The 27,329-nt window shown below is 53.8% G+C and overlaps 1 protein-coding gene across 2 annotated transcripts; it reads right to left on the bottom strand.

Moving 5' to 3' along the window:
- Window positions 1–26,291, bottom strand: LOC125700803 (ATP-sensitive inward rectifier potassium channel 12). 2 transcript variants are annotated; one of them, XM_048961988.1, is made up of 2 exons: window positions 25,580–26,291; window positions 1–3,748 (listed from the first exon to the last, which is right to left on the bottom strand). In XM_048961988.1, the coding sequence occupies exon 2, from the start codon at window positions 3,588–3,590 to the stop codon at window positions 2,301–2,303; it is 1,290 nt and encodes a 429-aa protein (XP_048817945.1). In that variant the 5' UTR covers window positions 3,591–3,748; window positions 25,580–26,291; the 3' UTR covers window positions 1–2,300. The 2 variants fall into 2 exon arrangements, with proteins under 2 accessions (XP_048817945.1, XP_048817946.1); XM_048961989.1 differs by lacking the exon at window positions 25,580–26,291 and adding an exon at window positions 9,975–10,207.
- Window positions 26,292–27,329: the final 1,038 nt, after the last annotated feature.

The raw sequence follows: 27,329 nt of genomic DNA, 5'->3' as shown, positions 1-27,329 counted from the left end.
TTTCTCTTTTTTTTTTTCACCCTTTTTTTTTTTTTTGTACAAATATTTACTGTGAGATATATATATTTATAAAGAAATTAACCCTCTGAGAATCCTACAGCAGCAAGAAGTGCACCTTTTAATAGAGTTATTATTTATTCAAAAGAACCTAAAACCACTTAAAAGCATTTCTTTAAAAAAATAAATAAGTAGTGCGCACACAAAATCTCTCTGCCCCCTCCCCGTTGCCCTGCCCACCCCCCTCGATGCTGTGGGGCAAAACACGGGGGGCAAAACCATCCCCGTTGGTGCAAAGGGACCGGCGATGGGATGGCGATGTGTCACTTCATCAGAAAGATGAAAGTCGTGGATGGTGCCCAATGGCAAGTCCCAGTGTGTCCCCCATTTTAAGGACAGCCCTATTTGGGACACTCTTTGCAAAAATGAGATAGGGATGAGGGTTGAGGACAAATCCTACCTGTGCTGCTGGCATTTAGACTAGGCTATCACGCCTGGACATGGCTTGCCTGTAGTGGGATGGGGAGAGGAAAGTGCCAGGAGCCCACGGAGCTGAAGCACTGCTGCAGACCCCTCTCCCAAGCCCTTATGGCTGAAGCCGGGTGCAGGACCCTAGCCCTTCCTGCAGCACAGAGAGCCATATTCAGCTCCAGCATGAGGGGAGCAGTGAGCTACATCTTCCCAACTTCCCTCCTTGCAAAGGGAGAGAAGGCTTCCCATGCACGGCACGGTTTGCCTCATGGCATAGTAGGGACAAGGTTCGGTGGCATGGTGGTAGATGGGTTGGCGTTTGGAACTGGCGATCGTAATGGTCTTTTCCAACACTAATGATCCTGTGATTCTATGTTAGTAAAAGGCAAACCAGCGTGCAAACAAGACCAGCCCAAAGGGCAGCAGATGGGACAGAGCGATGGGAATGGGTGGGATGGGCGTGGGATGAGCGCGTGTGAGTTTGCATCTCTAAGGCACAATCCACCTCAAGGCTGGGACATGGGGACAGGGTGATGTGCAGGACATGGTGGGTTTCCCGACTGGCATCTGTTGGTTTTGGAAAAGAATCCGCCTCCAAACAGAACCCTCCAGTGAATGGGGAATTCACAAATCCCAGCCCGGCAGAGGCGGCACGGACAATGCTCACGTCCTACTTCTGGGCTACATGAGATGCAACCCAGCAAGACACATTTCACCTCGATCTCCACATTTCAAATGGTTTTTTGAAGGAGAAAATACCACACTGGTGGGTGGAATGGGAAAATACCCAAATTCAAGAGCTTTCCAGTCTGCCTTTTGTGCTTTTCATTTTTTCATCCTAGTTCTGGTGGAAGTTATGAATTCCCCACTGGAGACGCAGCACTTCAGCAGCTGACGCCCCAGGCCCAATTTCCACCCTGAAGATCAATATTTCCAGAATGTGGCTAATTATTGTGTTTACAAGGGTTCTCTCTACAGCAGTCTGGCTTTTCCTTATTAGCTACTTTGCTGGTAATTACGCTACTCGCTTTCACTGCCACGGACCTGCAGCCACTTACATCTGTTTTCTGCCTATGAAGCAGTGCCAGTAGAAAAAAAATCCACCCCTAAATCAGATGCTGCCTTGGCTTTGAGCTCCTGCATCTACCCAGCAAATCACCACTCAAGAGACCCCTGCAGCTTATTCATTCCCTTGCTCGCTTTTAAAAAATACCAAATCATTTCTTTCAGATTTAATATTATTATTATTACTAATATTAATATTATTGTTATTATTATTTTGGTAAACAGTCTCCCAAAGGTTATGTTGAAAAAATTAAAAACCTTCTTGCCTCCCTCCCCTTTCCCCAAATTAAAAAGAAGTACGTTAACGTTGCATGGTATTTCAAGTGTTGTTCTTGTGCAACTGAATCATACTGCCTGCCAGAAAGAGCGATTTTTGTTTTGTTGCAGCTCAGTTATATTAAAAAAAAAAAGGAAAAAAAGAAAGATAAAGGTTTGTTTCCTGATATTTCCTCTATTTGGATCTCGGCTCCAAGAAGACGCTCGCGCTTTCCCCATGGGGAGAGCCCAGCCCTACAGCCAGTACGGGACACACATGCCCCGGGACCCCCCCCGTCCCCCCAGGGTGTGGGGAGCGCTGTGCCTGCCCCGTCCCCTCCTGCAGACCGCTCAGTGGTTATTGCGATGAAACTGAAAACTAGGAACAAGACTAATTTCTCAAGCATTCCTATGGCACTTGCATTGTTCTGCATAATTTGAGCGGGTTGTAGGGGAAGAGATTAGAGGAGGAAAAAAAATACCCTCGGAAAAGTCAACGAGAGGACCTAGAGTCATATTTCTGACTCCCTCCGGTATGACCTCTGATCCAACGCTATCGTTGCTTGAAGCCGGTCGAACTCATGCCTGTTGTCTGGGCTCAGGTCGTCCAAACCCCTGCTGTCATCATCCTCCTCATCCTCATCACGGCTCATGAAGGCCAGCTCGTTCTCGTAGCAGAAGGAGTTGGTGCTGGGCAGCAGGAATTTGTTCTCCACCAAGTCCTTGGCGCTGCAGCGGGGCGTGGATGGGACCTCGTATGTTTTGTGGAAGTGGGAATAGTCTACTTTGTATTGGTTTTTCTCCTCAAACAAGACAGGCTCGAAGCGGTGGCCCCACAGGATCTCGCTGGCCAGGTAGGAGCTCCGAGCTTGTGTCGTCATCGCAGTGGCTTCTACCATGCCTTCGAGGATGACCACAATCTCAAAGTCGTCCGTCTCCAAATCCTGGCGGCTGATCCCAAACAGCGGGCTGTCTTCGTTGATCTCATGGAGAATGGTAATGGGGGACACCAAGAAGATACGGTCCAAGCCTTTATCAAACCCCACGTCGATGTCTATTTGGTCGAGTGGGATGTACTCCCCTTCTTCTGTGATTCTGGGCTTAATTAATTGAGCTCGTACATGGGCTTCTACTATGTGGCTTTTCCGGAGATTCCCGACTCTCCACATCAGGCAGAGTTTCCCATCTCTCATTGCCACTACTGCATTATGGCTGAAAAGTAACGTCTGGGCCCTTTTTTTGGGCCTGGCCATCTTTGCCATTATTGCACCAATCATGAAAGAGTCGATTATACACCCCACGATGGACTGAACCACCACCATGAAGACCGCGAGCGGGCACTCCTCTGTCACACAGCGGAAGCCATAACCAATAGTCGTTTGGGTCTCGATGGAGAACAGAAAAGCAGCCACAAAGCCATTGACCTGCAGAACGCAAGGCTTGAAGGTATCATCTCCACCTGGGTTTTCTAGATCTCCATGAATGAGTGCAATTAGCCAGAAAATCAGCCCAAACAATAACCAGGATACCAGAAATGCCAGGGAGAAGAGCAAGAGCATATACCTCCAACGGATGTCAACACACGTGGTGAACATGTCTGCAATGTACCTCTGTGGCTTGTCATCCATGTTCGTGAACTCCACATTGCACTGACCGTTCTTCTTTACAAACCTGTTCCTGCATTTCCTCCTGGTGTGGATTTTCCCATTGCCAAAGCCGTTAATCCCTGGCATGGTGGTCAACCTCAGTCCGTCTTCCTCGGAGGACACTATGCTGTAAGGGTTGACCCTGCCTGCAGTCATCCCTGAGCCAAGCCCACAGTGAAGGGGAAGGGTCTTGTGACTCCCGGTGTCCCCCTGGCCCACCCCTGCCCACCCCCCAAATTCTGGTGCGGTGGAAGAGAAGTCCCAGGCTTCCACGTCTTGGCAGCCACGTCACCACAAGTTTCCCGTGAGAGGCTCTGCAATGAGAAAACAAAGACAGGGCCATTAGCTCTCGTGGCAAAAATGGGGTCCACCAAGTGGTGGCTGCATGCTGGCCGGAGATCTCCCTCACTGCCTTTCCCTTGCTTCTCTAGTAAGGCTGCTCCCCAGAATTACATGTGAGGAAGGAAGACGTCTTAAATTTTGTTCTTTTGTACGGCAGGGAGACATAGCATTTCTGAGAACCACAACAACACCAGCAAATGAGAAAACTTGGACTGCACTGGATTCTCTTAAAACTGTTCCCCTCCGCATTCCTTGTGAGTTCTGCTGTCAGAGCAGGGTCAGGTTGCTGGAGAGGAGAGCAGAGAGGCCAAGCTGCTCTCCTTCCTCAGAGATATTAATAAAGGTACGCTTGAAAGCGGCTCCATCAGTTCACATTGCCCATGCCAGATGGACCGCTGCCCAGCACATCACAGCAGCAGTCACCCGACCTCCTGAGCACCAGCTCTTCTAGGGTCGAGGGAAAACACAGAGAGATGTGGATATATCCTCCATTCCCTGGCCCGGGGGTGGGAGAGGACACAGCCAACGTGCAGCTGGTTGGAGATGGCCCCGGGAAGGCACTCACTCTGAGCAGATGTCCTGGCGAGCAATTTTCCCAACGTGTCCACTGGGACATGGAACCATCTATGGTCACAGATAGGCTTTAATGTCCAAGTCTAATGAAGGGAGAAGTGGTGCTAGGGGACAAGGAACTAGTTTGATCCCATCTGGATGGCCCAGCTGCAGGGTTAAGGACTTGCACTTGTCCCATGGTGTGGGAAGACAAATATATCCTGCTATCCCTTAGCACCTCTGGAGTGGCAACAGGAGGCACATCATGCTACAAAAGCAACTGCAAGAAGCTTCATCCCAAGCATCCTCCCAAACTGCCTCTGCCATCATGAACACTATTATTTAACGATGTGGGATGTGTCAAGGGAGATGACACCTTGCTGCCAGCAGTACCCCCCTGAGACCCCCACTCCCCCAGCCCAGAGGTGCCCAGCTCATGGCTGCATTCTCTGTTCTGTACCCGCTGGCCTGATCAATGCGCTCGATCCCTGCAATCAGCAAGAGCCCTGGGGACAGGCAGGGACAAGCATACCCTTTCCATTACACACAGGCCAGGCTGGGCGGCCAGCCCAGCATCACTGCCAGCAGCAGGGAGCATTGCCAGGCACTGCCTGCCTTGGGCTGCATCAGCCCGGATAGCAGCGATCTGCTGGGCTTCCTTTTACATAAATTCTCCCCAAATCCATCCTGAAACTTGAGGATAACTGCAGAAGCCCAGCGGGAAAATCAACAAACTACCCATACTTCCTATGTTCTGGTAAAAGGTTGATGCCCGCCTACGTCATGTACACCAAGTCCCTTATTTCCTCTTGCTGCTGTCCAGATGAGCAGTTTTATGCCCAAAGCTGATTTTTCAAGCACCTTGCTCACACTTTGGGGTATCAGCAAACAGAGCGATGGCTCTGGAGGTAAAACTCAGCACAGCTGTGCTGCTGGGAATGCTCAGACATGAAAAGAGAAAAACAGACATTAAGAGTTAATACTGACGGTTATCATTAGCAATTCCTATTGACAATTAATATTAACCACCCCATGGACACTGTAAGCTAAAAGGACTGAGCAGGTGGCTCAGACAGCCTGGTCCCCAGCTCACGTCCTCCTCCTGACCACACTGCCTACATCTACATAGGCTTTCTCTCCTCCCTTTTCACAGAACTGAGCATTTGGAGACACACCAGGCTGCCTGCCCTCCATCACGCCCCAGCTCGCCCCACAGCCTCGTACGAGCACCCCAAGTAGCATGTCACATGCTTTTGTCACCAGATGAATTTACTGTTGCTTTTTTTTTTTTTAATTAATTCTAGATGCATTTGAGCAGTGGACAAAATGCAATGAGCTCCCGGTGACCTGTGAGAGGATTAGCTGGGGCTGGATTAGCAGTGCTGGGGGGAAGATGTGCCCGGGTGGTGTGGAGGCACTGCTTCAGCCCCTCCACTCTCCTTCTTACTTCCTCTTTTGATCCTTTGTCCCTGCTTCCTTCCTGTCCTCTCCTTTCCTTCCTATCTTTCTTTCTTCTGTCCCTCCTTCTCTATTTCTTTATTTCTTTTTTCTTATTTTTTTCTTTTTCTTCCTTCACCTTTTTTTTTCCTTTTTCGCTTCCTTTTTTTTTCACTTTTCTCTTTTACTCTCCTCCTTCCTTCCTTCCTTCCTTCCTGCCTTCCTGCCTTCCTGCCTTCCTGCCTTTTGCCTTCCTGCCTTCCTTCCTGCCTTCCTCACTCCTTCCCTCCATCCTTCCCTCCCCCCCTCCCTCATTTCTTCTTTTCTTTCTTCCTTCCTTCCTTTTCTTTCCCTCTCTCTTTTATTCCTTTCTTCGTCCCTCCCCTTCTTTCTCTCTCACCTTTTCCTCCCTTCCTTTCCTCTCCCCCACCCCCCCACATCCCACAGTGTTTCTCCCCACCCGTTTATGGGACACCCTGTGGCAGCAAGCAATGCCACGACACCCAACTTTTCCCAGACCGGCTCAGCTCTTGTGGCACTGCCAACCCTCATAACCCCCCACAACGACGCGGGATCAAAGCATCGAGGGGGGAGAGGGGGGGGGACACAAACCCACAGCCGGGAGCAGCTCCAGCCCCGGGGACAACAGCAGAGCTCCGGGGAAACCACAGCTGCACAGAGCAGCGCAGCGGGGCTGTGCCGGAGCACGCGCTCGCTCGCAGCTCTCACTTTATTTAGCACAGTTTTGTTTTGAAACACAGAGTTCGCTGAAAGCTGAGTTTGCTTTTAATTTGAACACTGAGACCCACGCTGGTGCTGCAACCGCATCGAGACTGCTGGAGCATCCCAGCCTGGGAAGAAACGCACATCTTAACAGAACCCGCGAGCCCCATCCTCAACACACACCGCAGAGAATCAACACGGAAAGACCCCGACAGGATTCCTGTACCCTAATAGCAAGAGGGGCAGCCCCCAGCTCCCCATGGGCTCTGTACTGCAATGGCTGACGCCAGCTCATTAGCTGACATTAGGAGCAACGACGCCTGCAGCCACCCAGCTCCCACCGCAGAGCCGCTTCCCGCAGAGCCCGAGCGTCTCGAGCAACCCGCCGACAGCACTGCTAATTTTATTTATTTTTCTTAAAAGGGGCCTAAATGTTACAATAACGGACAGCGAGCGCGCGGGGAAAAGTTGGCTACAGGCAACTGAGTGAGCTGCTGAGATTTAGCATCACACCTTACCCTGATGAGCAGCCAGGACATGAAGGTGGCACAGCAGAGGTGACAGCCCATGAGCGGATGGGATGGCACAAGGAGGTCACTCCGGGCACTGCTGCCTGCCCTGCAGCAGGAGATAACGTCTTTATCTCCCACAGCAATGCCCTTCATGCCCCAGCAGCAGGGTGGCAATGTCAGTGTGAAGCAAGAGTCCCGATGTGGAAACCCAACCCTGGGAATCTGTAAAACTGTGGGGTCACAGGGCTCCCCTGCAGGGCCCGGTGTCAGTCTGGGGGAGGGAATTATTCTGCCTGAATCATTCGCCTCGCTGCCATCCCATCTTTGCGCATTTCCAATTAATTAAGAGCTGATGTGAGGCGAGCCAGGCCCTGACAAAGTCCCGAAGATAAATGTCCCCCTGCATCCCCCGTGCTGACAGAGAGGACGGGCGGATCTCCCACAACGGCGCATTCCTAATGAGAAATATCTGCTTGGTTTCAGCAGGAACAAGGTGGGGAAATGATACCTCTCTCACCAACCTCACTACAGCCTCACGTTGCAGTCAATGAGCCTAAATGGTGCACACACAAGGGAAACTGAGGCACAAGGACATTATGGGACCGGGGCATACAACAGTACCCATACTCAGAATGGGGGGCCCTGGGGCCCCCTGGGGGGGGGGGGGGAAGAGGGGAGGGTCAGGAAATGCCACATCACCCTTGGTGACCCCCAGCTTGCAGCCACCCTGCTGGGTCTGAAATCCCATCTCCCCGGATATTTCAGCTGTTTGTCTGTCTGCTCACATCCGCAGTGCTGGATAGCGAGGGGCATGATGAGGGGTGAAGATGAGGGCAAGTGGTGGTGGTGGGGGGTGCTGAACGCTTTGGCAGGGTCAACAAGCACTGAGGGACACACGAAACCCCAGGGATGCATCCAGATGGCTGCACCCACACACAAACCCCTGGGGTCCCACAGCCCCTCCCCCTACCCCCCTTACTCCATCCTGGGATTAATTCCCCCCTGGTAAATCTTCCCTAGGAAAGCCACGGGGTAAAGGGTCAGCCCTTACCTGGCTTGAGCCTAGGGGGGTCTCTCCAGTGCTCCCCAGCCATGGCTGCAGGGTGCAGGGTGCCCCGTGGCCCTGCTGCAGCCCAGGAGAGAGACAGAGAGTTTTAATTGAATTTCTAGATTATCCTGGGGGAGAAGTTGTAATCTCCTTAAATCCAACCTCTGCTTGAGTCCCATAACCTACTGTCCTGCGCCAGGGAAGGGATTTAGTCAGGGGGAGGGGAGGTTTCCCAGCTTGCTCGTGCCCACCGAGCCCCCAGCCCCACTCAGCACCCTGCATACTGCATGATGTGTCTCACAGGGATCTGATCCCGCAGGATGGGCTCAGCCATTTCAGGGATCTGATCCAGCAGGCAGAACACATTGGGATTGCCCCTAGAGCCCTGGAGCTGAGACAGCGGTGATGGTTCTGCCCAGTGTCTTTTGGATCAAGCCCCTTTCTGGGTACTCATGACTGGGAGATGAAATGCAATAGCAGCCATCCAACCTGTGCTGGCAGCTTGGGGTCGTGGTGGGATGTACAAATCCCCAGCCACAATGGTCTCCATCCTCCCCCAAAAAATCCTCCCTGGACATTATGAGCCAGAGGGTGTGTTTGGATAGGTGACCTTGGGGTGTCTCCACAGCCGCCCCATCCACTCCCCTTTACCACGTGGCAGCCATCAGTCCCGCGTGCCCAGCGCGTGCCGCTGTCCCCAAATCGAGATACGTGCCCGGCTCTTTGCCAGGGCATTGTGTGAGCCAGGCTGTGCCCCAAACCAGTGGGACTGGGGGCAGATAATGGCATGGGTGAAATCATCCAGCCCCAACTCTGCCTGTCCCGTGCCCCGGTTGTGTCATTGCCCAGGGACCCATTGGTGACATGAGTTCCCATCGGAGGATGGTGTGTTTTCATCCAGCCCGTGCCAAGAGGTTTAGAGGGACAGCACTGACCCTCCTGCCCTGGCCCAGGAGGATCACCCAGCTGCTAAAATGCACCATGGGAAAATAGGGAGCAATGGGACCAAAAGGACAACTGCCATCAAGCAGATTTCTATCACTGGCAGAAGGAGATGGGATGCAGCGCTGATGGGCTCTGCTCATCTAGAGGTCATGCAGGAGCTGCTGGTTCTATCAACGCAGGCTGTCATGGGCACAGACTATCTTAAGAGCCACTGCACAGTGTGATACTGCCTGTGCCATAGGGTCCAGCTCAGGCTCACATCAAAGTCTCTTTCAAATCCCATTAAGAGAAAGCCCAAGGTGGATTTTCCCATGCTCTCACCCAATGCGAATCACTCCAGGAGCGATCTCCAGATTGAGGGAAATCAGTGTGGGCAGAACCCACGCCCAGGAAACGTTTATTCTGAACACAGAGTACTGAAGAAGGTGCCATGGGGAAAGATGGCACCACTGGAATGTGCCAAGGGAAGGTGCCATGACCATCCCACTGGGCACAATGGATCTGTCAGCCACAGTGGTAGAGCTGCTGCCACTGCAGGGAGAACAACTTTGAGCTGCTTGGCATTGGGTTCCTGGTGGGAAATCTCTACCTTTCTGTGCTCCAAGAGCAGATCAGGGATGCTCAAATCACTTGAGCAAATGGAGAGGAGACACGAGCAAGTTGTGGCTATGAACTGTCACAACCCACGCACCGCCACTTTCCCATAAGCATCCTCCACCCAAGCACTCCTGCTCCAGCCAAGCACCAGCAATCCCTCACCCCCTGTTTAGAAGCACAGAGCATCTCCGTCACCGCACAGCTCCTTTCCCGACTCCTTTACCACGCCGGGACAAAACCGCAATTTCCACCCAAGAAGCGACCACGTTTCCAACACCTCTCAGTATCACATTGCCACCAGAGCACAAACCACACTCCTCGAGCCCAGGAGGATGGGGACATGGGCAAGGACGCACCGCGCTGGGCTCTCCAGGCCCTACTTACCCCACGGTTACAGCACGAGCGGCCGAGGACGACGCAGATGCTGAGCCCGACGCGGCGGCCGGCGGGGACTTCGCCGCGCTCCCAGCTAATTGCTGCGAGCTCAGATTACAGCTGCTGCTCTTCCCTATATGTCCAGGATCTGGCACCTCGGCTGCGGCCGTGGGGAGCCGGCGGCAGCGAAGGGGACGCTCACCTTCGGGGCGACTGTGAGCGGGAGGGAGCGAAGCGATGTGGGAGACTTCAGTGGTAGAAAGCCCGAGATATTTCAGTAGGAATGTGCCCAGGATGCAGTGAGTCTCAGGGGAGCAGGAGAGGAGCAGCTTGAAAGGGATTGTGGAGGTTTTCGGGAGGGGAAGGAGCAGCATGAAGGATGCAACAAATTCAAGACTGGGGAATCGGACCCCAGACTGGGGCAAGGCAATCAGTGGCCCAAGGCGGGACAGTGGATCTTTGAATCTGTGATTTAATGATTGCCATGCCCCAAAAAACATCTCCAAGCTTTCTCAGAGGAACGAAAATCACCCTCCTCTTCCGCTGGGGCTGATAAACACACAGGATGTTGCCTGATATCTTCAAGATGAAAGAGGCCTTTGCACAGTTTGGCTACTCCCGTCTTTCCCCCTGCTCAGTCTCCTTAACATCCTCAGAGGGTTCCCCTTATAGTGCTCTTCCCATCAGAGGAGCTCTCCTTCCCATGGACCTGGGCAGGGTGCAATACTGAGCAGGGCCACCTTTTTGCCTTTCCCATTGCTGGGCACCCCCAAACTGCAGGAAGGACCCTATACCCCAATACCCAGGCAAGGCACGGTATTTGGGGCACAACAGAGCATCTTCATCTGATGCGAGGAAGATTTAATGCAAGAGTTGCATAACGCTGGGGAGGCTCACTGCTCCCCGGCCTCTGAGCCATCAGGGATCAGCAGCTGCATTAATCCCCCTCATTCCCTGCCCATGGGTACCAGCCTGGTGGCCTCGGCAGCACGACGTCAAAGCTCTGCCCAATGTCAGCATCTGCCATACTGGAAGCACGCAAGCCCAGGTCACCATTTGGGTGGCACTCACACTGCACGATCACATCAGCATGATCACATCAGCACAATCACATAAGCAGAAAGCCAGAGTACTTTTTTTTTCTCTTCCAGACAATCCTACAAAAAACAGCATCCTTACAATAAACAAAGGCAAAGTTTGATGTTGGTGAGACTGTACACTACTCTTCATGCACACGTGGCTCTGCAAGGTGCAGGGTATCGCTCCCCCAGCAAGTGAAATCAAAACGGGAAGATTTTAGGAACGAAAGCAATGACATATCAAAACAGCCTACCTAACCCCCAAGGTCCTGGCTGTGCCCATCTTTTGAAGATGTCATGCAGTGGGTGCCCTGCAGCTGGGGCAGCAGCCGGCCTGGTGGCATCGTGGTGGGTGGGATGCAGGGACATGCCCCCGGCGAGCAGCCACGCAGTTATACAACAGCATATTGATGTGGCCCCGGCTGCCCTCCATCACCCGCGGGGAGGTAACTGTGCATTGGCGTAAATGCAAAACGCCCACGAGCAGAGGGCTCCCGACCTCCACGGGGCAGTGGCGAAGCTTGGGGCTGAGCAGGGTGGGTTGTGTCAGTGGGTCTGGGGGAGGAGGACGGGGATGGTCACACCCAGCTTTCTGCAGGCACACGCACGGCCCAGGAGTGGGGAGGTGAAGGATCTGCCTGAAGGAGGCAGAGGTGGGAAGTGTCAGTGGTGGCAGGAGGAGAACGGTTCTTTGAACCCACAGCTCAATGATGGGCATTACTCAAAGAACATCTTCATGTTTTTCCCAGGGGTGGAAGAAAATCCACCTTCCTTTGCTGCTGGGGTTGAAAAGCATCAATCCCCCAGCATTCACATTGGCAGCAAGGAGCCCTCTGCTAGCACGGCAGCAGGGATGTGTCTGTCCATAGGGAGAGGGAAACTGAGGCACAGGGGCTGGATGGGCATGGCAGAGGGACCAGGCCATGCCACCGCCTTCCCCCAGCCTGGCAGGGCCGAGTTGGAGGTATTTATAAAGCCGATAAGGGAGCAGAAAGAATTTTCCAAATGCCAAAGTTACATAACCTCCTCTTGCCCTCCGCTGCTGTCATTTACAATTATAGGCTCCCTTGGTTGGGGGGACCTCTGTGGCAGTGCTGGAGAAGGCATCAGGACCACCACCCAAAAGGTCTTCACCTTCCTCTCCTTCACTGTAGGACATCTCCAGAGCTTGGGGGGAGCATATCAACCTTTGCCATCACCGTGACCTTGCTGGTCTCCAACTCCAGTGGGCTGTTCGTGGCATTGCAGCCAGCTGGGGACAGTGGGGTGGGGAGCCCAGACTTTGGCTTGGAGCTGGGTGACCTTTGTGCTGAGATGATGCACCAGCATCAGCCCCCTCTGAACACTGATACTCCCCCCCAACAACTCCACACACCCATACCAGCCCCACTGCCACTATTTTTTGCCCCTTCACAGACAATGACATCTTCCAAAACCTCCTCCTTCACCTCCACCACCACCACCGGCCATGCCTCAGTTTCCCCAGCCCCGCTGCTGTCAAGGTACCCTTCCTTGGGGTATCTGATCCTCACCCAACTTGGGCCCAGCAGCGGAGCAGGGAGGATGCTGAGCGCTGCTCCGTCGCTGTGGCAACCCACCGCGGCCGTCTCCAGGCGACTGCCAGCACAGGGATGCTGCAGAGCTGCTCTCAAAGCACAGCTAAAGGAACGGGGTGGGGGAGCTTTCTATAGGGATGCACCCCCCCCAATTCTGCCCTCCAACCAAAGATATAGCCTGGATTGTGGTCGAAAAAAAAGGACAAAAAAGCTCAGCATCGCGACAGGCTGGTGGCGATGCCTGTGGGTTGCTCCCAGCCACAGGCTCTGCCATTTTCAGGGACACCTGCAGGGCTATGGAAATAATTGCTGGTAATAAGCCTGTTAGCCTCTTAACCCTCATTAAGCAGCTTAGGGGGGACACGCGCCGTTAGACGCAAACCTGGAGGTGGAGAAGGGCCTTGGCAGGGCAAAGGGGCATCCGTGCAGGGACGGGATTGCAGCAGTGCCGGAGGGTGGCAGAGGGGGGCACAGCCCCTTTGCCCCCATGTGAGGTCCTGCCCTGCATCCAACCCTTTCTGGTGTGATTTGCTGGCTCACTGGAAGAGTGAGTGGGGATGGTGAGAAGGGGGGGCACAGCGGTGTGATGATTGTGGGCGGTCTCTGCTGCAGAAGGGGATTGGGGCGATGCCTGGCCGGCATCCTGCACCGCGGATGGGAGCGGAGCAGGACTTTTCTAATTGCTCTGGTTGGAAAAGGTCCCATTTTTGCATTTGCTAAATTAAAGGATGTCATCATCTGATGTCAAGCACAGGCTCCCTTGGAAATTCAAGCTAATGACAGCTAATGACAACAAAGAAAATGAGTTGAAACCAGAGCGCAGGCATTCCCATATCACCCAGCTACACCACCACTGCCCAGCCATGCCTGTGGTGGGGGTTTTGCCCTGCAAAGCACCAACCATTCAAAAAGCCCCAGTGTTTCACCCCCACATGAGACATGGCCCACTTCTGTTCCACCACAAAGCTCACTTTTGCTACACATCAGGATGAGCTGCTGTGATGGGCTCCTTGGTGAACCCCATCTTCCCAAAAGCTGATGCAGGGTGAAGATGTCCTTTTTTTATGGATGCAATGCTCCAGGTATGGGGCTCTGGCTCACAGTGGGGTGGCACAGGACAGCTGCTTGCTGTCCACAGTGCCTTCTAAGCAGAGTGATGAGCATGATGCCCAGACTTCAGCAGCTTTGGGGATGGCCATGGGCAGCTCTTCTCACCCAGTACCATGTGGGAGGGCAGCATGTGCCAGCAGGAGCAGGGACATCTAGCACTGTGTACGTCCAGCACTGAGGACATCCTGTGCTGCTGCCACATCAGGTGCCCAATTTCCCAACACAAATACCTGCGTTGGGTGAGGGCTGCACTCCCCGCCGCTCTCCATGCTCTGCTGAGGCATTTGGTGCTGCAGCTGAGCAAAACCACAGAGTGGTTGGTTGTGAATTTCTGGTGAGTTTTTTTTTTCCCTTCTATAATTTTCTCTGCAAGATAAAATTAAACAAACAAGCCCTTCTGGGAACACTGCGAGGAAGGGAGCCTGCTTTCCTACAGATGTGCGTGTCCTCAGCGATTACAACTGCCAAATTAAGCTTTGCTCGTGGCTGGGACGTTTGCAAGCTCTCCCCCTTCTGCCTCCTGCGGTTTTGCTGGTAGGAGGGCAGCTCTGCAGCCTCCTCTCCATGAGGTTATCACTCAAACACTGATATTTCATGAAGCCAAATTGAAAGAGAGAGAAAGTGCTTTTGAACACCATGCTTCCCTCAGGGGCTGCAGAGCGGGGAGTGCTATGGGTCACAAGTGGGAAGCGGGCTCCTGTTGCCCCCCCAGGTGAGAGAAATGGCCGCGGCACGAGACTCACAAACACCCTTCAACTTTTTGCACGACTCAGGAGCCGTTGCCATAGCTCTGCCGACCACTGGTGGGCTTTGCAGCGCAATCTGGACCGTGGATCTATGCAAATCCCCAAGGCAGAAGTCTTTATGGAGGCATATGACAACCGAAAAAGAATAGCGCTCAGTGCTCTACTCCCACATGCCACCCCCCCAGCTTCACCATCATTTAAATCAGCCTTAAGTTGGAAGAATTCAAATCAACACTGTCGTCACAGAGCCAAGCAGAGAGGTGACACAACTTGGATGCTGCCAGGGAAATTGCCCCCCTGAGGCACAAAACCCATCAGCCCATCACTTTCTGAAACCCCATGGTAGAAAACGAACTGGCAACACACCATCCCCATCCATCTGTCTGGCCATTCACTCCGGGTAGGTCTGCAGGACAGATTTCCAACCCTCCTTCACATCAAGATCAGAAGAAAGGAAAATATCCAAGCCACGCTGCTGGGGCTGGAGAGCTGCCATTGGAAAGGAGATCAAAGCTTCCAAAGAGAGAGACCCCAGGAGAAGCAGGACATTCCTCCCTGAGGAGGAGGAAGGAGGAGGAAGGCTCGTGGCACCCATCTGAGCCATCCACCTCGCTGCTCCGAGGGCTGTCTGCTCCCCCCGCTGTGCCATGCTGCAGGCACAGATGGCAGTGCACCTACTGACTTGGGTTGTTGCTTTTACTTTATTTTAAAACAAAAACAACGAGGAAAAAAAAGCATGCTTCCAATTTGGGGGAAAGGTTGCTCAGTCCTGCAGCCAGGCAGATGCATTGATATTCTTGCAGTGCCCAGACACCTCCCTGTCTTCTGTGGGGTCAAAACCAGCACGCTTCTCAGAGCTCCCAAGAGAGAAATTGGTGGAAAATGATGCTTGGCTACCACCAGAAATTCCCAAATCAGGTCCCATTCCAGTACAGAGGATAAAGGATCAGCGGTTCAACCTCTCCTCATTGAGGAGCTAGAAGCAAGCAGGGGAGATCGCCACAGTCTGCTCCCAGTTGCTGCCCAGAAAGCCACCACATCAGACCAGCTCAGTGCTATTTCCACAGCAAATTGCTCCTCCTGGAAGTTTTCCACCTGTGTTTTCCCCCGGGCAGAGTGCTGTCGGCTCCTGCTCTGGAAAGGAGCTCCTGAAATGCAGGTAGCAGGCTCCTGGGGAGGGTGGGGGAGAGGAGGGCAAGGAGCAGTGGCTATACATAGCCCATGGCACAGAACTGGGAGGGAAAGCAGCATACAGAAAGCAGCGCATCCAGGAGATGGGTTGAGCTATGGGCACTCCATGCTCCCTTGCATGGTGCACCACAGATAATGGGCTCCATCATGGCAGCAGTGAGAAGGATCCAGCCCAGCACTGAGCAGCACAGAGCCTGACCCCCGGGCAGTGCACATGGTACATGGCAGAGCCTCAGCTCTGCTTCATTAAGGAGATAATGAAGAGAAAGAGGAGTCTTAAATTAATGGATCGCGCCGATGAAGATTTGGTTCATGGTGTCACCATCCCCGAACACACAGCAATCCCATCCCCAAGTGCCAGTGGGCTGTGAAATAGCCTGTGCTTCAGGCTGTCATTATTTGCAATCTGTGATCCTGGAGGGAAAAAAAAAAAAAAGGCAGAAAAGCAACTTATCATTTTTTGTCAATAAACGGGGAATTGCAGAGGCTCAGCAAGCATGGTGGCCAGCGGGTCACCACCGGCTGTGCTGGTGTGATTCATCCTGACCAAGCTGGATTTAGCCAAACCGGCCTGGAATAGCACAGAGAGGACAGCCCAGAGTTGCTGCCTGGAGAGATGGGACCAGAAGAGCCCAGCCCCACAGTTACCTTCCCTTCCACCTCCAGAAAAATGAATGGAAAGCTCCAGTTCCAGCCCCCGCATCCACTCCATTGCAGGTTGCCACACTCAAGCAACCCAAACGCACTGCAGAGGGGTTATTTCTTCTTTTTGTCCCCTCTTCAGTCCCCGGCCCCAAGGCTTCCAGCAGAGCCAGGCGCCAGGTACTGCTCTGCAGCATCCCCTTGGCTGCTTTCCCCCAGCAAAGTCAGCTGAGCCGCTCCAGCTCTGCTTATGTGTAACTTATTATTAAAGCTGAGCAAATAATTCAGGGAGAAAACTCCAGGAACGACATTTCGCCTTTTCATTTTCTGCTCTCGAGCTGTCTGCAATTTCCCCGGTGCTTGGGGATGATTTAAGGACCTGTCTCCGGCCAGGAGCGCCGTGCTGCGATGGTGGCTGCGGGTGTTTGATAGCCCAAATTTCACGTGGGCAGCTGAGGACAAGCTGGATGTGGAAGGATGGATGAGTCTTTCCTGGTGCACTAATTAGGCAGACAAGAGTCACAAGTGGGCTTTTGGGTGTCTTTCTGTGTCCGAGCACTGCTTTATGGGAACGGCGGTGCTCACGTCCTTCACAAATCCTGCCTGGGAGTGCTCTCAGGGTGCAAACCCAAAAACATGATAAAGACAGAGAGAACAAGGCTGTGAAATGCAAGGACTTCGCTAATGACCACCGCTTCGTTAACCTATGACTGCTTCTCCTTATGGCTGATCGATTCCCAGCCGGAGCTGCCAGCCCAGGCGCAAGATGTGCACAGAGCACAGACACAATGCCCAGACAGTGCGCTGCCTATCTGCACCCCAAACCATTGCTAAAACAGAAGGAAGATGCCAGCAGGATGACCTTCCAGCAACACAGCCTACCCCAGTGTTCCCTTCCCCATTAGCAGAAAGGTTATGGAGCAGCCCTTTGGAAACACCTCGTCCCCATGTCTCCGCTGCCACCTGCTTCATGTGCTGTGGGGACAGAGCAGAAGGATCTTGTGAACCTCCCAGTGGAGAGAGACCTGAGGGAGGCCACATACGAGGCACAGAGGGGATGCTTCATGCCCCACAGATCAGAATGGGGCAGCAACACATTGGGGCCATACAAGGTGGCTGAGCCTGGCACTCCATTGGGCCCCATGGGAAATTCCCAAAGTCTCCACACTCTGCTCCCATTGTGTAATTGCACTTTGTTACGTAAAGCCAGCTCACAGTGATGCATCTTCTCCACATGCCTCTATTCTGCCAAGTTTTCCTTATCCCTTTCCCTCCACCCAAGGACCCAGAAGTGGGAAGGAGAAGAAAACCCAATGCTCACCCCATTCGTAAAGCAAACTCCAGGACTAAAAGAGGGGAAGAAAAGCACAGGCTGGTGTCAGGTGCCTCTCTATAACCCGTCCCCTCACGGTTTGCCTGTGGGGGTTTGACAACAGTGCTTTTTGGCTGACAAAATGATTACAGGGTGCCATGGCAGTGTGTTGAACATGGGCTTCTTCCTGCATTTCAAGCAGGGTGAAGACACGGCCGCAAAAACAGCTGTGCTGGGGAAGGGTCACAGCAGTATGGGGAGAGATGGGTCAGAAGAAGGGAGGTTTGGGGAGAATGATGGGGTTATAAGGTGGGGTGGAAGGAGGGATTTTTTCTGCTTTGGAACTAGGGAGAAGTGGGCAGATGGAAGCATGCATAAGTGTGCAAAGGTAAGGACAAGAGGTGATGCGTGGCCCTGTTGGAGAGCTTGGGGGATGCTCGTGCTGCTGCCTGAATGGGGAAGCAAGGACAGATGCCCCATCCTCAGCCTTGTTGCAACACAGGGTTTGGCAGAAGCAGTGCTGTGAGCACTCCTGACATGAATAATGAGTTAGTGGTTGAGGTGCCCGGCGTGGACTTGCCGTGCCTGCGGGCAGCAGGTGCTGGGCAGGGGGAGGAGGAAAGGAGGATTTCAGTTCCCAACTCAATCTGTTGGAGAACTTGGCCTGCTCCCCATATGCTGAAAATAGCACATATGTAAGGACGTGCACACGCTGCTGGCTGCGCCCTCATCAAGTACTTCCTTCCTGCTGTGCTCTGCTGCCATGTCTGATCCCCAGCCCCACTCACGGGCAAAAGGCTCTGGTTCAATACTGGGAGCATCCTTCAGCTCTGCGTATGGCTGTGCTGCAAGCACACACCAGTGCACAGAAGGCAGGTAGGGAACCTCTGCGAATCCTTATCTCTGCTGGGATGTTGGTCACAGCTCTGAGTGTGGCTTGGGCAAAGCCTCTGCCTTCCCTGCCTTGTAATATCCCAAAGGAAACATCCAGGACAAGCACCCCAGGATGGAGGAAGAACAGAACTGAAGTTTATACAGGCATTCCTGGGAATCATATGACACCAGGGAATAGGAAGGGACATAAAGGGTGCATTGCTGATGCATAGGAGCCCATCCAGGGCCAGAGCTCGGCATGGAGCTGCTGGCAGCTGGGACAGAGAGCAAGCACAGCTCTGAAATGTGCTCACATTCACCAAAATTGCTCCTGAGCAGCTCCCAAACCCCACTTCTTCCCGAAGGCCTCAGAGGACAGGCATTAGAGAGCGTGTGGTATCGGCTCTCCTGACACAAAGCCATTGTGGTCGAGCCGGGATCCTTATTAATTCTTTCCTCTCTTTAATTTCCCATTTTTCTGAGTTCCCTTGGCAGTTCCTCAGCAGTGGCCCCCTCCACCTCCACCACCCCCTTCATCTGACACCTTTCCCCCTTCACACTCATGTGCCCCATCTCCCTCCTCAGCTGGGATCCCCAGAAATCACTCATTTCCCCATTGCGCCCATCACCACCGATGCCATCAATGTGCCCCCAGGGGCTGCACGGTGCCCACCCAGCAGCAGTTACATAAAGCAGAGCTGGGGCTGTTTTCATTTGTGCTGCTTCCAGTGCTACACTCTTCAACTTTATTTGCATAACAACTAATTAATAATAATTAATGACTAGGAGAATGGTGCACATTGCCAGCTTTCACTAATTAGCGACAAAGCGCGGGCAGCAGCCCCACAGCGAGCAGGGAGGCTCGGTGCTTTTGGGGAGGAGGAGGGGGATGCTCACAGCTTGTGGGATGCTCTCAGGGTTTTAGTGGGTGTTTGCAAAGGGTGTCAATGTGTGGGTGCCTCGAGGTGGGTGCAGGGAGCATGTAACCCCCTAACACATCCCCGTGCCTTCCTGTGTGCCACCATGCCCTGCTTGTTCTGTGCCCTTATTACAGCCTGGGTCAGCACTGCTTATTTGTCTGGTGATGGCACTGCTCCATACAATTAACAGTAAAAAGTAGCAGCTCGCTGCACAAAAGGCTTTGCTCCAGCTACAGCAGTGGCAAGGAGAGCGGGGAGCAGGGGGCTGATGCCCATCATATCTAACCCTCTGCAGGATGAGACCCTCAGAGGACAGGAGATTTTGGGATAACAGGGAGTGCACAGCAGGGTTGTGGGCACAAGACATTCAAAGTCCCTGGCCCCCTGGAATCCATGCATGCCCCATCCCAGGAAGGGATTGTCAACTGTAATGCCACCTGTAATGACACTGCACACATTTCACTGGTTGGAAGTCAGCTGCTCACGTGTTCATTCCTCTACATTTTTGGGTCTTGGTGATGCAGAGGTGGCCCCTGGGGAGAAAAGTCCCCAAGAAGGGCTGGCAATGGGAGTGTCAAGGGAAAGGGAAGGGGTAGGGGAGGGAAAGATCAGTTTCTCTCTTCTTCAGACTCTGGCTCAGGTTCTGGCTGCTGACTTCCATATCACTCAGGACCATGTGCGTGTGCACGCAGAGCAGAGAGAGCAGCAAGATAGGGGAAGGCAGCAGATACAGCCCCCAGCACCTCACTGGTCTGTGCCAGCCCAGGGAAGCAATGTCCCCTCTGTCCTACTGCAGAGCTCAGTCCCCTTCCTCCTTTAACCCTTCAGGGCCAACCAGAAAAGCCTTCAGTGGCAGCACCAGCATCACTCCTGCAGCAGTTCCCAGCCAGCCCTGCTCCACCATGGCAGTGGAGCTGCACACAATTACGCTTCTCTGCCTCTCCTTTGTAACTGTAATTCCATTGCCGCGCTGAATTGCTTCCCCTTCAGCACCACACATAATCCATTGCACTGTAATTATATGGGAATTTTAATATCTGATGCATTTGTAAGACGCACTTAATTCATCAGCCCTTTAAGTACGTTGTCATTGCAGCCCTCCGTGCAGAGGGAAGGATGACGTGCTGTCAGATGGAGATCAGTTGGCCCCGAGTGTGATGAGTTGGAAGGCATTCTCAGCCCAGCACACCGAGCACCTGGGGGTCCCAGAAGGGCCCCCAAAGATGAGGGACCCACATTTGGGAAGGCCTAGACTAACACAAAGGGAGTAGCTTCTACCCAAGGCTTATTTTTCCTGGCATTTGTTTTGGTGGCTCATTTCCAGGCACGTCCTAAAAGGGAACCAAAGGCCTTTGCAGTGAGGACAAAGCAATGATTTTCCCGGCCCAGGCAGAAGGGATTCGATCACAGGAGCCCTTGTTCCTGCTGCTTCAAGGCACGGGCTCCCTGTGTCACACAGCTGAGAGGGACAATGAGTGGCAGCTCCAGATGACGCCTGGGCTCCATCCTGTCCAAACACTGACACATGCACCAGAAGGGATGGGGGACAGTCACCACATGAACTCAGTCACCGTGGGGTGTCACAGGTGGTCCCCGAGGGGACACTGGCGGGGGACATCATGTTTTTTGCACTGGTGTCACTCTCATTTTTCCAGCCTAAGTCAATCTCCTGTCCTCCCTGGCAGCTGTCCCCAAAGGTGGCACCCAGGGGTGGTGGCCTCCTGCCCCACCACTGGGGCATGACAGAGCCCTGCCAGATCCCTGCAGCACTGAGTGACCCCATACATTCAGAACCGAGTGAGGGACCCTGCACATCCCACAGCCAAACCCTGCTCCTATCTCCCACAAGCTCTGCCAAAGCAGAGCCAGAAGGGAACACTGGGTGAATGCTACCGTGAGCACCAGGGCCACCATCCAGGGCAGCTCACAGAAGCTGAGGGCAAGAAATGAGCTGTGACCAATCTGCTGTCCCCACCACCCTCCTGTCCCTGTGCCCCCAGGTCACAGCACGTACAGCAAGCCTCAAGTCTGCATCTTGCTGCAAAGATGCTGCACAACACTGCCACGGACTCCCTGACCCAAGCAGAGCTCAGCCTGCAGCAGGGCATCTCAAACCCAAGGTATGCAAGGGGCAGGCAATGTCCCATGTCCCCATCCAGGAGGAAGCCAGTACCTGCTCATTCTTACTATGGGAAGTCTCATCCCACTGCTCACAGACTGCCTCAGTTTCCCCACCTGCACAGTGGGGATTTGCTCTCTGAGGAAGGCAGAAAAGTGAGCACAGATACCAGCAGACCCCCACCCACCCTCCCTGACCCAACACTTCACACCAGGACAGGGTCTTTCCTCTCTCCCCCTCCCTGTCCCCTCCTTCTTCAGGGTGCTGCCACCTGGATGGATTTCACCTCCCTAGGTCAGAAGATGAAGCTGCCCACTCACCCAGCCCTGCCACCACTCTCGTATGGCTGCTGCCCCCCCTCAGGGCCCAGAGCATCCCCCTCCCTCCCCAAAAAGCACCAATCCAGGGATGCAGGCTGTGCTGCAGCTCTGCCGGTGGCACTGGCGGCTGAGCAGAGCAGACTGCAGCACGGCCGTTACGTAAGCCCAAGCTGCTCCAGGGATGTAGGACACAGGAGTTTGTCCCCCAGCCCACCCGGGGGTGTCACCATCAGCCCACTTCAGAGCCAGGGCTTGTGGAGACCACTGCCAACTTTGCCTGTGGTGCAAAGGGTGCGGAGGGGCAAGGGTGGGCTTGGGGTTGCTGTGGCCCTGCCATGGGATGGACAGTGGTGGCAGGGGACAGCAGTGGGGGGACGGGTGTGCACGAGAGTTGTGTCACTGTGGGGTAAGGAGTGGGGCAGGTGGTGGGCACTGTGCCCACATACCACTGAGCCCCTTTGAATCCCTTGGCCATGAGCACACAAGTGATAGCAGGGGACAGAGCTGGTGGCCACGCTGGAGTTCCTGAGCTGCATGTCCATCGAGCTGATTCAGGGAGCAGGATGAACATCAGCCAGGACAAAGGATCCCAGCCTCACTCCCAGCCTGTTTCCACCTGTTACAGCCACATCTGCATCCCAGCATCCCTGAGTGCAGCATCCCTGGTTCAGCAACTGTGGGCACAGCATACCTGCAGCCTACACTCCAGAGGACATCCTTAGGGTCAGCATCCCCCAGAGAGCACCCCCACACTGTTCTTGGCATTTGGCATCCCTGGGGTCTGCATCCCTGGGACTTCCAGCACAGTATGGGGAGTCAGGATTAGGGTTTCGTAGAGCTAACTAAGAAATTCTTCCCTTGTGGCACAACCCCGGTGGCACTTGTTATGAAGGATGGGGACAGTGACAAGAGACCCCATGGCCCCCAGCTGTGTGTCCTCCTCCTGACTTTCCACCAGGAGCAGTCTAGATCTTCCATTTAGGGGGAGGGAAAAAAAATATCTCAGGCTAAGGCTCCTGGCAATAGGAGCTACCAGAACGGGGAATTAATGTTAATTAATTCATAATGACGCTGAGATAGTGATACCAGATGCTTCAAAAGTCCAACGGGGGAATCTGAAAGAGCTCTGCAAAAAAATCCGTCGCCCACTGGCACTTTTGCAAGCTGGGAGCGAGGGAGTGAGCTGGGAAGTGGAGCGGTGACAGCGGGGCATGTCCCCATGGGGTGACAGGCACACAGTCAGAGCTGTGGGGCCACCCCAGCTCCCTGCAGCCCCTGATCCCACCTTTCTCCTTGCCCCCACCTGAGCTCAGATGCTGCAGTGGAGCAGACAGCTCCCACTGTGCTGAGATGCGTTTCACCCACGGGGAGGGTAGATGGATAGGGTCGTGATGTGAGATGGGGAAACGAGTCCTTTGCCAGCTGCTGTCCCCATGCTTGGGTGATGCTCCTTCAAAGTGGTTTCGCAACATGGGGAATAGGTGAAACAGAGCTGTTTTCTCCTTTCTCCCTGAGAGTCAGCTCACATCACCCATGTGGAGAGTCCAAACCCAGCTGGCTGCAAGCAGAGAGGGGCAGAAGAGAGGAGAAGTGGAATGAAGCCTCCGTCACCTCCTGGGGCTGCAAACCCCAGCAGAACTGCAGGCATGAACTCAGCAGAAGACAGTGAAAAGCCCTAAGCATGCTGCACCTGTCTTCTCTCCATCCTTCTGACCAATTCTGAGGGGGTTACACTACCTTCATGGTGATGCAATGGCACCCTGTACCCATCAAGACCCCAAAATGGACTCAAAGCTCAGAGAGGTGCCCAAGGCCCTGCAGGAACAGCAGTGCTGGAGCAGGATGGGGCTTACATAAGGTGTCTGTGTGCCACGTGCCCCAGCACAATGGAGAGGGGGCCAGACCCATACTTCCCCCTCTCTCCACACAGTGACACACAGTGACAGCTCCCCCAGTCCTTCCAGAGACACAGAGCCACTCACACGTCCTATTTCCTCCCTGGTGAGGATGGGTGAGGCACTCAATCCTGTCTGCCTCCAAGGAGAAAACACCATTTTGAAGCTCACGGTGCCATTCCCTACGGAGTCCCTCCAAAGTTCCCCTACAGAAGGACAGGGACCTCCGTGCTGTCCCCAAGCTGCAGCTGTGCCTGCCCCTTGCTCAGTACACCCACACTGTGCCACCAGCATTCAGCTCCAGTGGGGTCACCTCAGGGCTCCTAAAAAATCCACCTTACATTCATAGGGAAAGCCTCCTTTTGGGGAGAGAACAGCAGAAACAACGCCGGCTGTCATGGATCAGAGGGGTGAGATGGAAAGTGGCCCTTAAGGCGTCCGCTGGAGAGCAGCTGCTGTTTATTGGGCGCGTAGGGTAACGCTCAGCGTTATTCCAGGCCTGAAAGGAGCAGACGGGGATTTTTCTTTTATATATATATATATACATATATATATAATTATATCAGCCTTGTTTTCATTATTTTCTGGCAGCTCTGACGCTTTGTGCATGCACAAAGGGAATCTCACCCGCTGCTCAGAACAAAAGGACCAGGAAAGTTTTCCAGCGCAGAGCAGGGGATGAAGGGGAAGGAGCTCAGAGGAGCTGGTGCTGATTTTGAAGCAAGCAGTGCCACAGCCCAGTCCTTCAGTGCCTGAGGGGCACACAGGGTCCCTATCCCCATTGGGGCCACCCCAATGAGGTCCCCACATTCCGATTTGGGGCCATGAAGCACTTCCCATCACTCCGCACGCTGCCAAGCACTCATCACGGGTGCAACACCCAGGGATGGATCGACCCCACGGGTAAAGCTGCCCCGCAATCGCTGCTCAGGGATTGTGCCACAGCTTTCCCAACAGCAGAGGTGAACGGCGCGTGCAAACCAAATCCCCGCTGTGCTTTCTAAGAACAGGAATGCAAAAATCAAACCCTCATTCGCCAGCACCACTGCAAAACAGGTGGTTCCGAACTGCAGGGGCGGGGGGGAGAAGAACCCCCATTTGGTGACTGTGTGCTCTGCAAAACTGCCCGGGGATGAATGCTGCTAAATACACACCATTTTCTCCCTCCCTTGCTCTATAATTAAGAGAGACTTCTAAAAATACAAACAGCCTCATGCACCCAGAAAGGCGTGCAGGTGCTGCTCACTGAGGCACTCCAGCACAGCTCATTTTCTGTACGATTTTCGCAGCCTGGCTCGCTCGGTGCCGATACTGTTACAGTGATGCAATCCTGCTGCTGCCGGTGGATTGCTTCGCTTTCTCTCTGCGCTTTGCAGTTTGCTTTGAGTCCCCCCCAGCTCCCCAGGAACGAGGATCACACAGGGGCACGCACAGGGCACAACCCCACACAGACATCTCCCAACCGCTGTGCAAAAGTTTGGGCTGAGAAGGTGAGCTGCCCCCAGGGGGGTGAACGTGGCACCAGCGCTCCCCAAAAGGCAGCAGAAATCCTTACCCTCCAGCACTGGGGGGGGGGGGGGGGGGGGGGGGGGTCGCAGCATTGACACAGACACCACTTTCTTTCCCTCAAACCAAACCCATCGTAGCATTTCGGGCACGGCCATCCACAGGGTTGGGGGCGAAGGTGAGAACTTGATCAGTGATGCTGCTGCCGCAAAACTTCCCTGTGTTATTGTTCCTCCGTGAGGGCTGCGAGAGGTGGAAGTGATTGACTCACTATGAGACTGCTGTTTTCATCTCCGAGTCGGGATCGGAGCTCTGGGAGCTCAGCAGCCTGCGGCCAGCACTTACCTCTCACTGCATCCAGCCCCCCCGGCCCTGAGGTGCAGGTCCTGCAGAGTTAGCTGGCCGGGGACCCCACGTCCGCGCCGCGTCCTCCCAATGCTGGCGTTCGGCTGCTGCTCCTCAGGCACAGACCCAACCCTTCCATTGCGATCATCCAAAAAAAAAAAAAAAAAAAAAAAAAAAAATTTCTTCCAAAAGGAGGAGGAAAAAAAAAAAAAAAAAAAAAAGAGGGAGTTTGAAAAAAATATATCACGTTTTTTTGTTGCTTTGGTTCCCCCCCGGAGAAAAATAATGAAAGAGATAAATCCCAGCAGCCAACAGATCCAGACTCAGGTGCATTTAGCTTCAAACTCCCTCTGCGCTCTCAAAGCCTTCACCCTCAGATGGGCTCTGGAAGATGCTGGGGGGCCCATCGCTGCCAAAGTGTCATCAAATATCCTTCGGGCTCAACTCCGCTCCTGCCCATGGAGGGACGACTTCTCTGCTGTGGAGTTGGCAGGGATGTGCCTGCCTCAGCCCCAGTGTGCGGGGTGGGTGGCTCGCTGGGTTGGTGGTTTGTTGATTTCTTTTTTTTAATTATTTCTTTTCCCCCTCTGCTATTGGTTTCCTCGCTATCTGATCCTGAGCAGCGCTGCAGCTCGGCGCTCCCCTGCTTTTCCCCAGCAGCTTGACAGGGAATGAAACGCAGACACCCAGCGAGACAGGCTCAGGCTTCTACAAAGCTCCACTCCCTCCTACCGCCTTTGTCCGCGAACAGCAACTCCTCCAACTCAGCCCGTAGACACAAGTGAACCTCTGCATCAGCACTTTCCTAATGGCTGCTTCGCCCGAGTCCTTCGGCCCTTCTTCTTCCTCTCCCACACCTCAATGCTTCCGTTTGCTTTCACTAAACACAGCCCCACCGCAGCGATGCTCCCGGCTCAGCTCCCCCCCCCCGGGGGCTCACAGCCCCACACTCCATCGCCGCCCTTTCTGGGCTCCTTCCACGAAAAATCAATGGCAGGGACGGCTGCCCCACAGCCTTTGCTTGGCTTTTGGCTGCTTTAGGGGCAAGGCTGAAAGGATGCTTCTTTTTAGGGCAGGTGGGGATTATTTTATTGTATATATATATTTTAAGGCTGGTCAGAATCCAAGTTTATTTCATGGCGATGAGTGATTATTTGAGGCCGTACGGGAGGCTGTGGGTGTCTCTGGGTCACGCTGTCCTTATAATAACAAGGCCTTTGCAGAAAGAGTCAAAGTTCTGGCTTCTTCCCCTGGGAGGGCAGAGGGTGGGCTCCAACCCAGGCTGGCCCCCAGCCAGCACGAGATGCACTGCAGCCCCCAGCTGGAATATTTGCTGTATTTGCCTCTATGTTTGGTTGCCCACAAGACCCAGACCACCTCCCAGTTCTTCCTCTCCCCTACATTTTGAGATCACCAATCCCCCCTCCTCCTCCCTTGGGCATTACACCCCCTTGCTCCTCTGCCCAGGTCCCATCTCTCCATGGACATGCCCCAAGGACATTCACATTTCCTGTTGCTGTTTCTTTCTCTCTCCAACACCCCCAAGCTCAGACGTGAGGCCAGACCTTGCCACACTGCCTCCTTTCCCTTTTCCACCCCACACTGCTCTAACCTCATCCTATTGCACCAACCCCACAAACACTGAATTTTAACCTATACTTTGAAAATGCCTGGATGGGAAGAGGTGCTCTGGCAGTTGCACACCCAAACCCCAAGTGATGCTCAGCTAACCACATGCTAACCCTGCTGT

The sequence above is a fragment of the Lagopus muta genome, chromosome 15 (genome assembly GCF_023343835.1).
Source record: "Lagopus muta isolate bLagMut1 chromosome 15, bLagMut1 primary, whole genome shotgun sequence".
NCBI classification, from domain to species: Eukaryota; Metazoa; Chordata; class Aves; order Galliformes; family Phasianidae; genus Lagopus; species Lagopus muta.
This window is presented reverse-complemented; position numbering and strand designations above follow the sequence as displayed.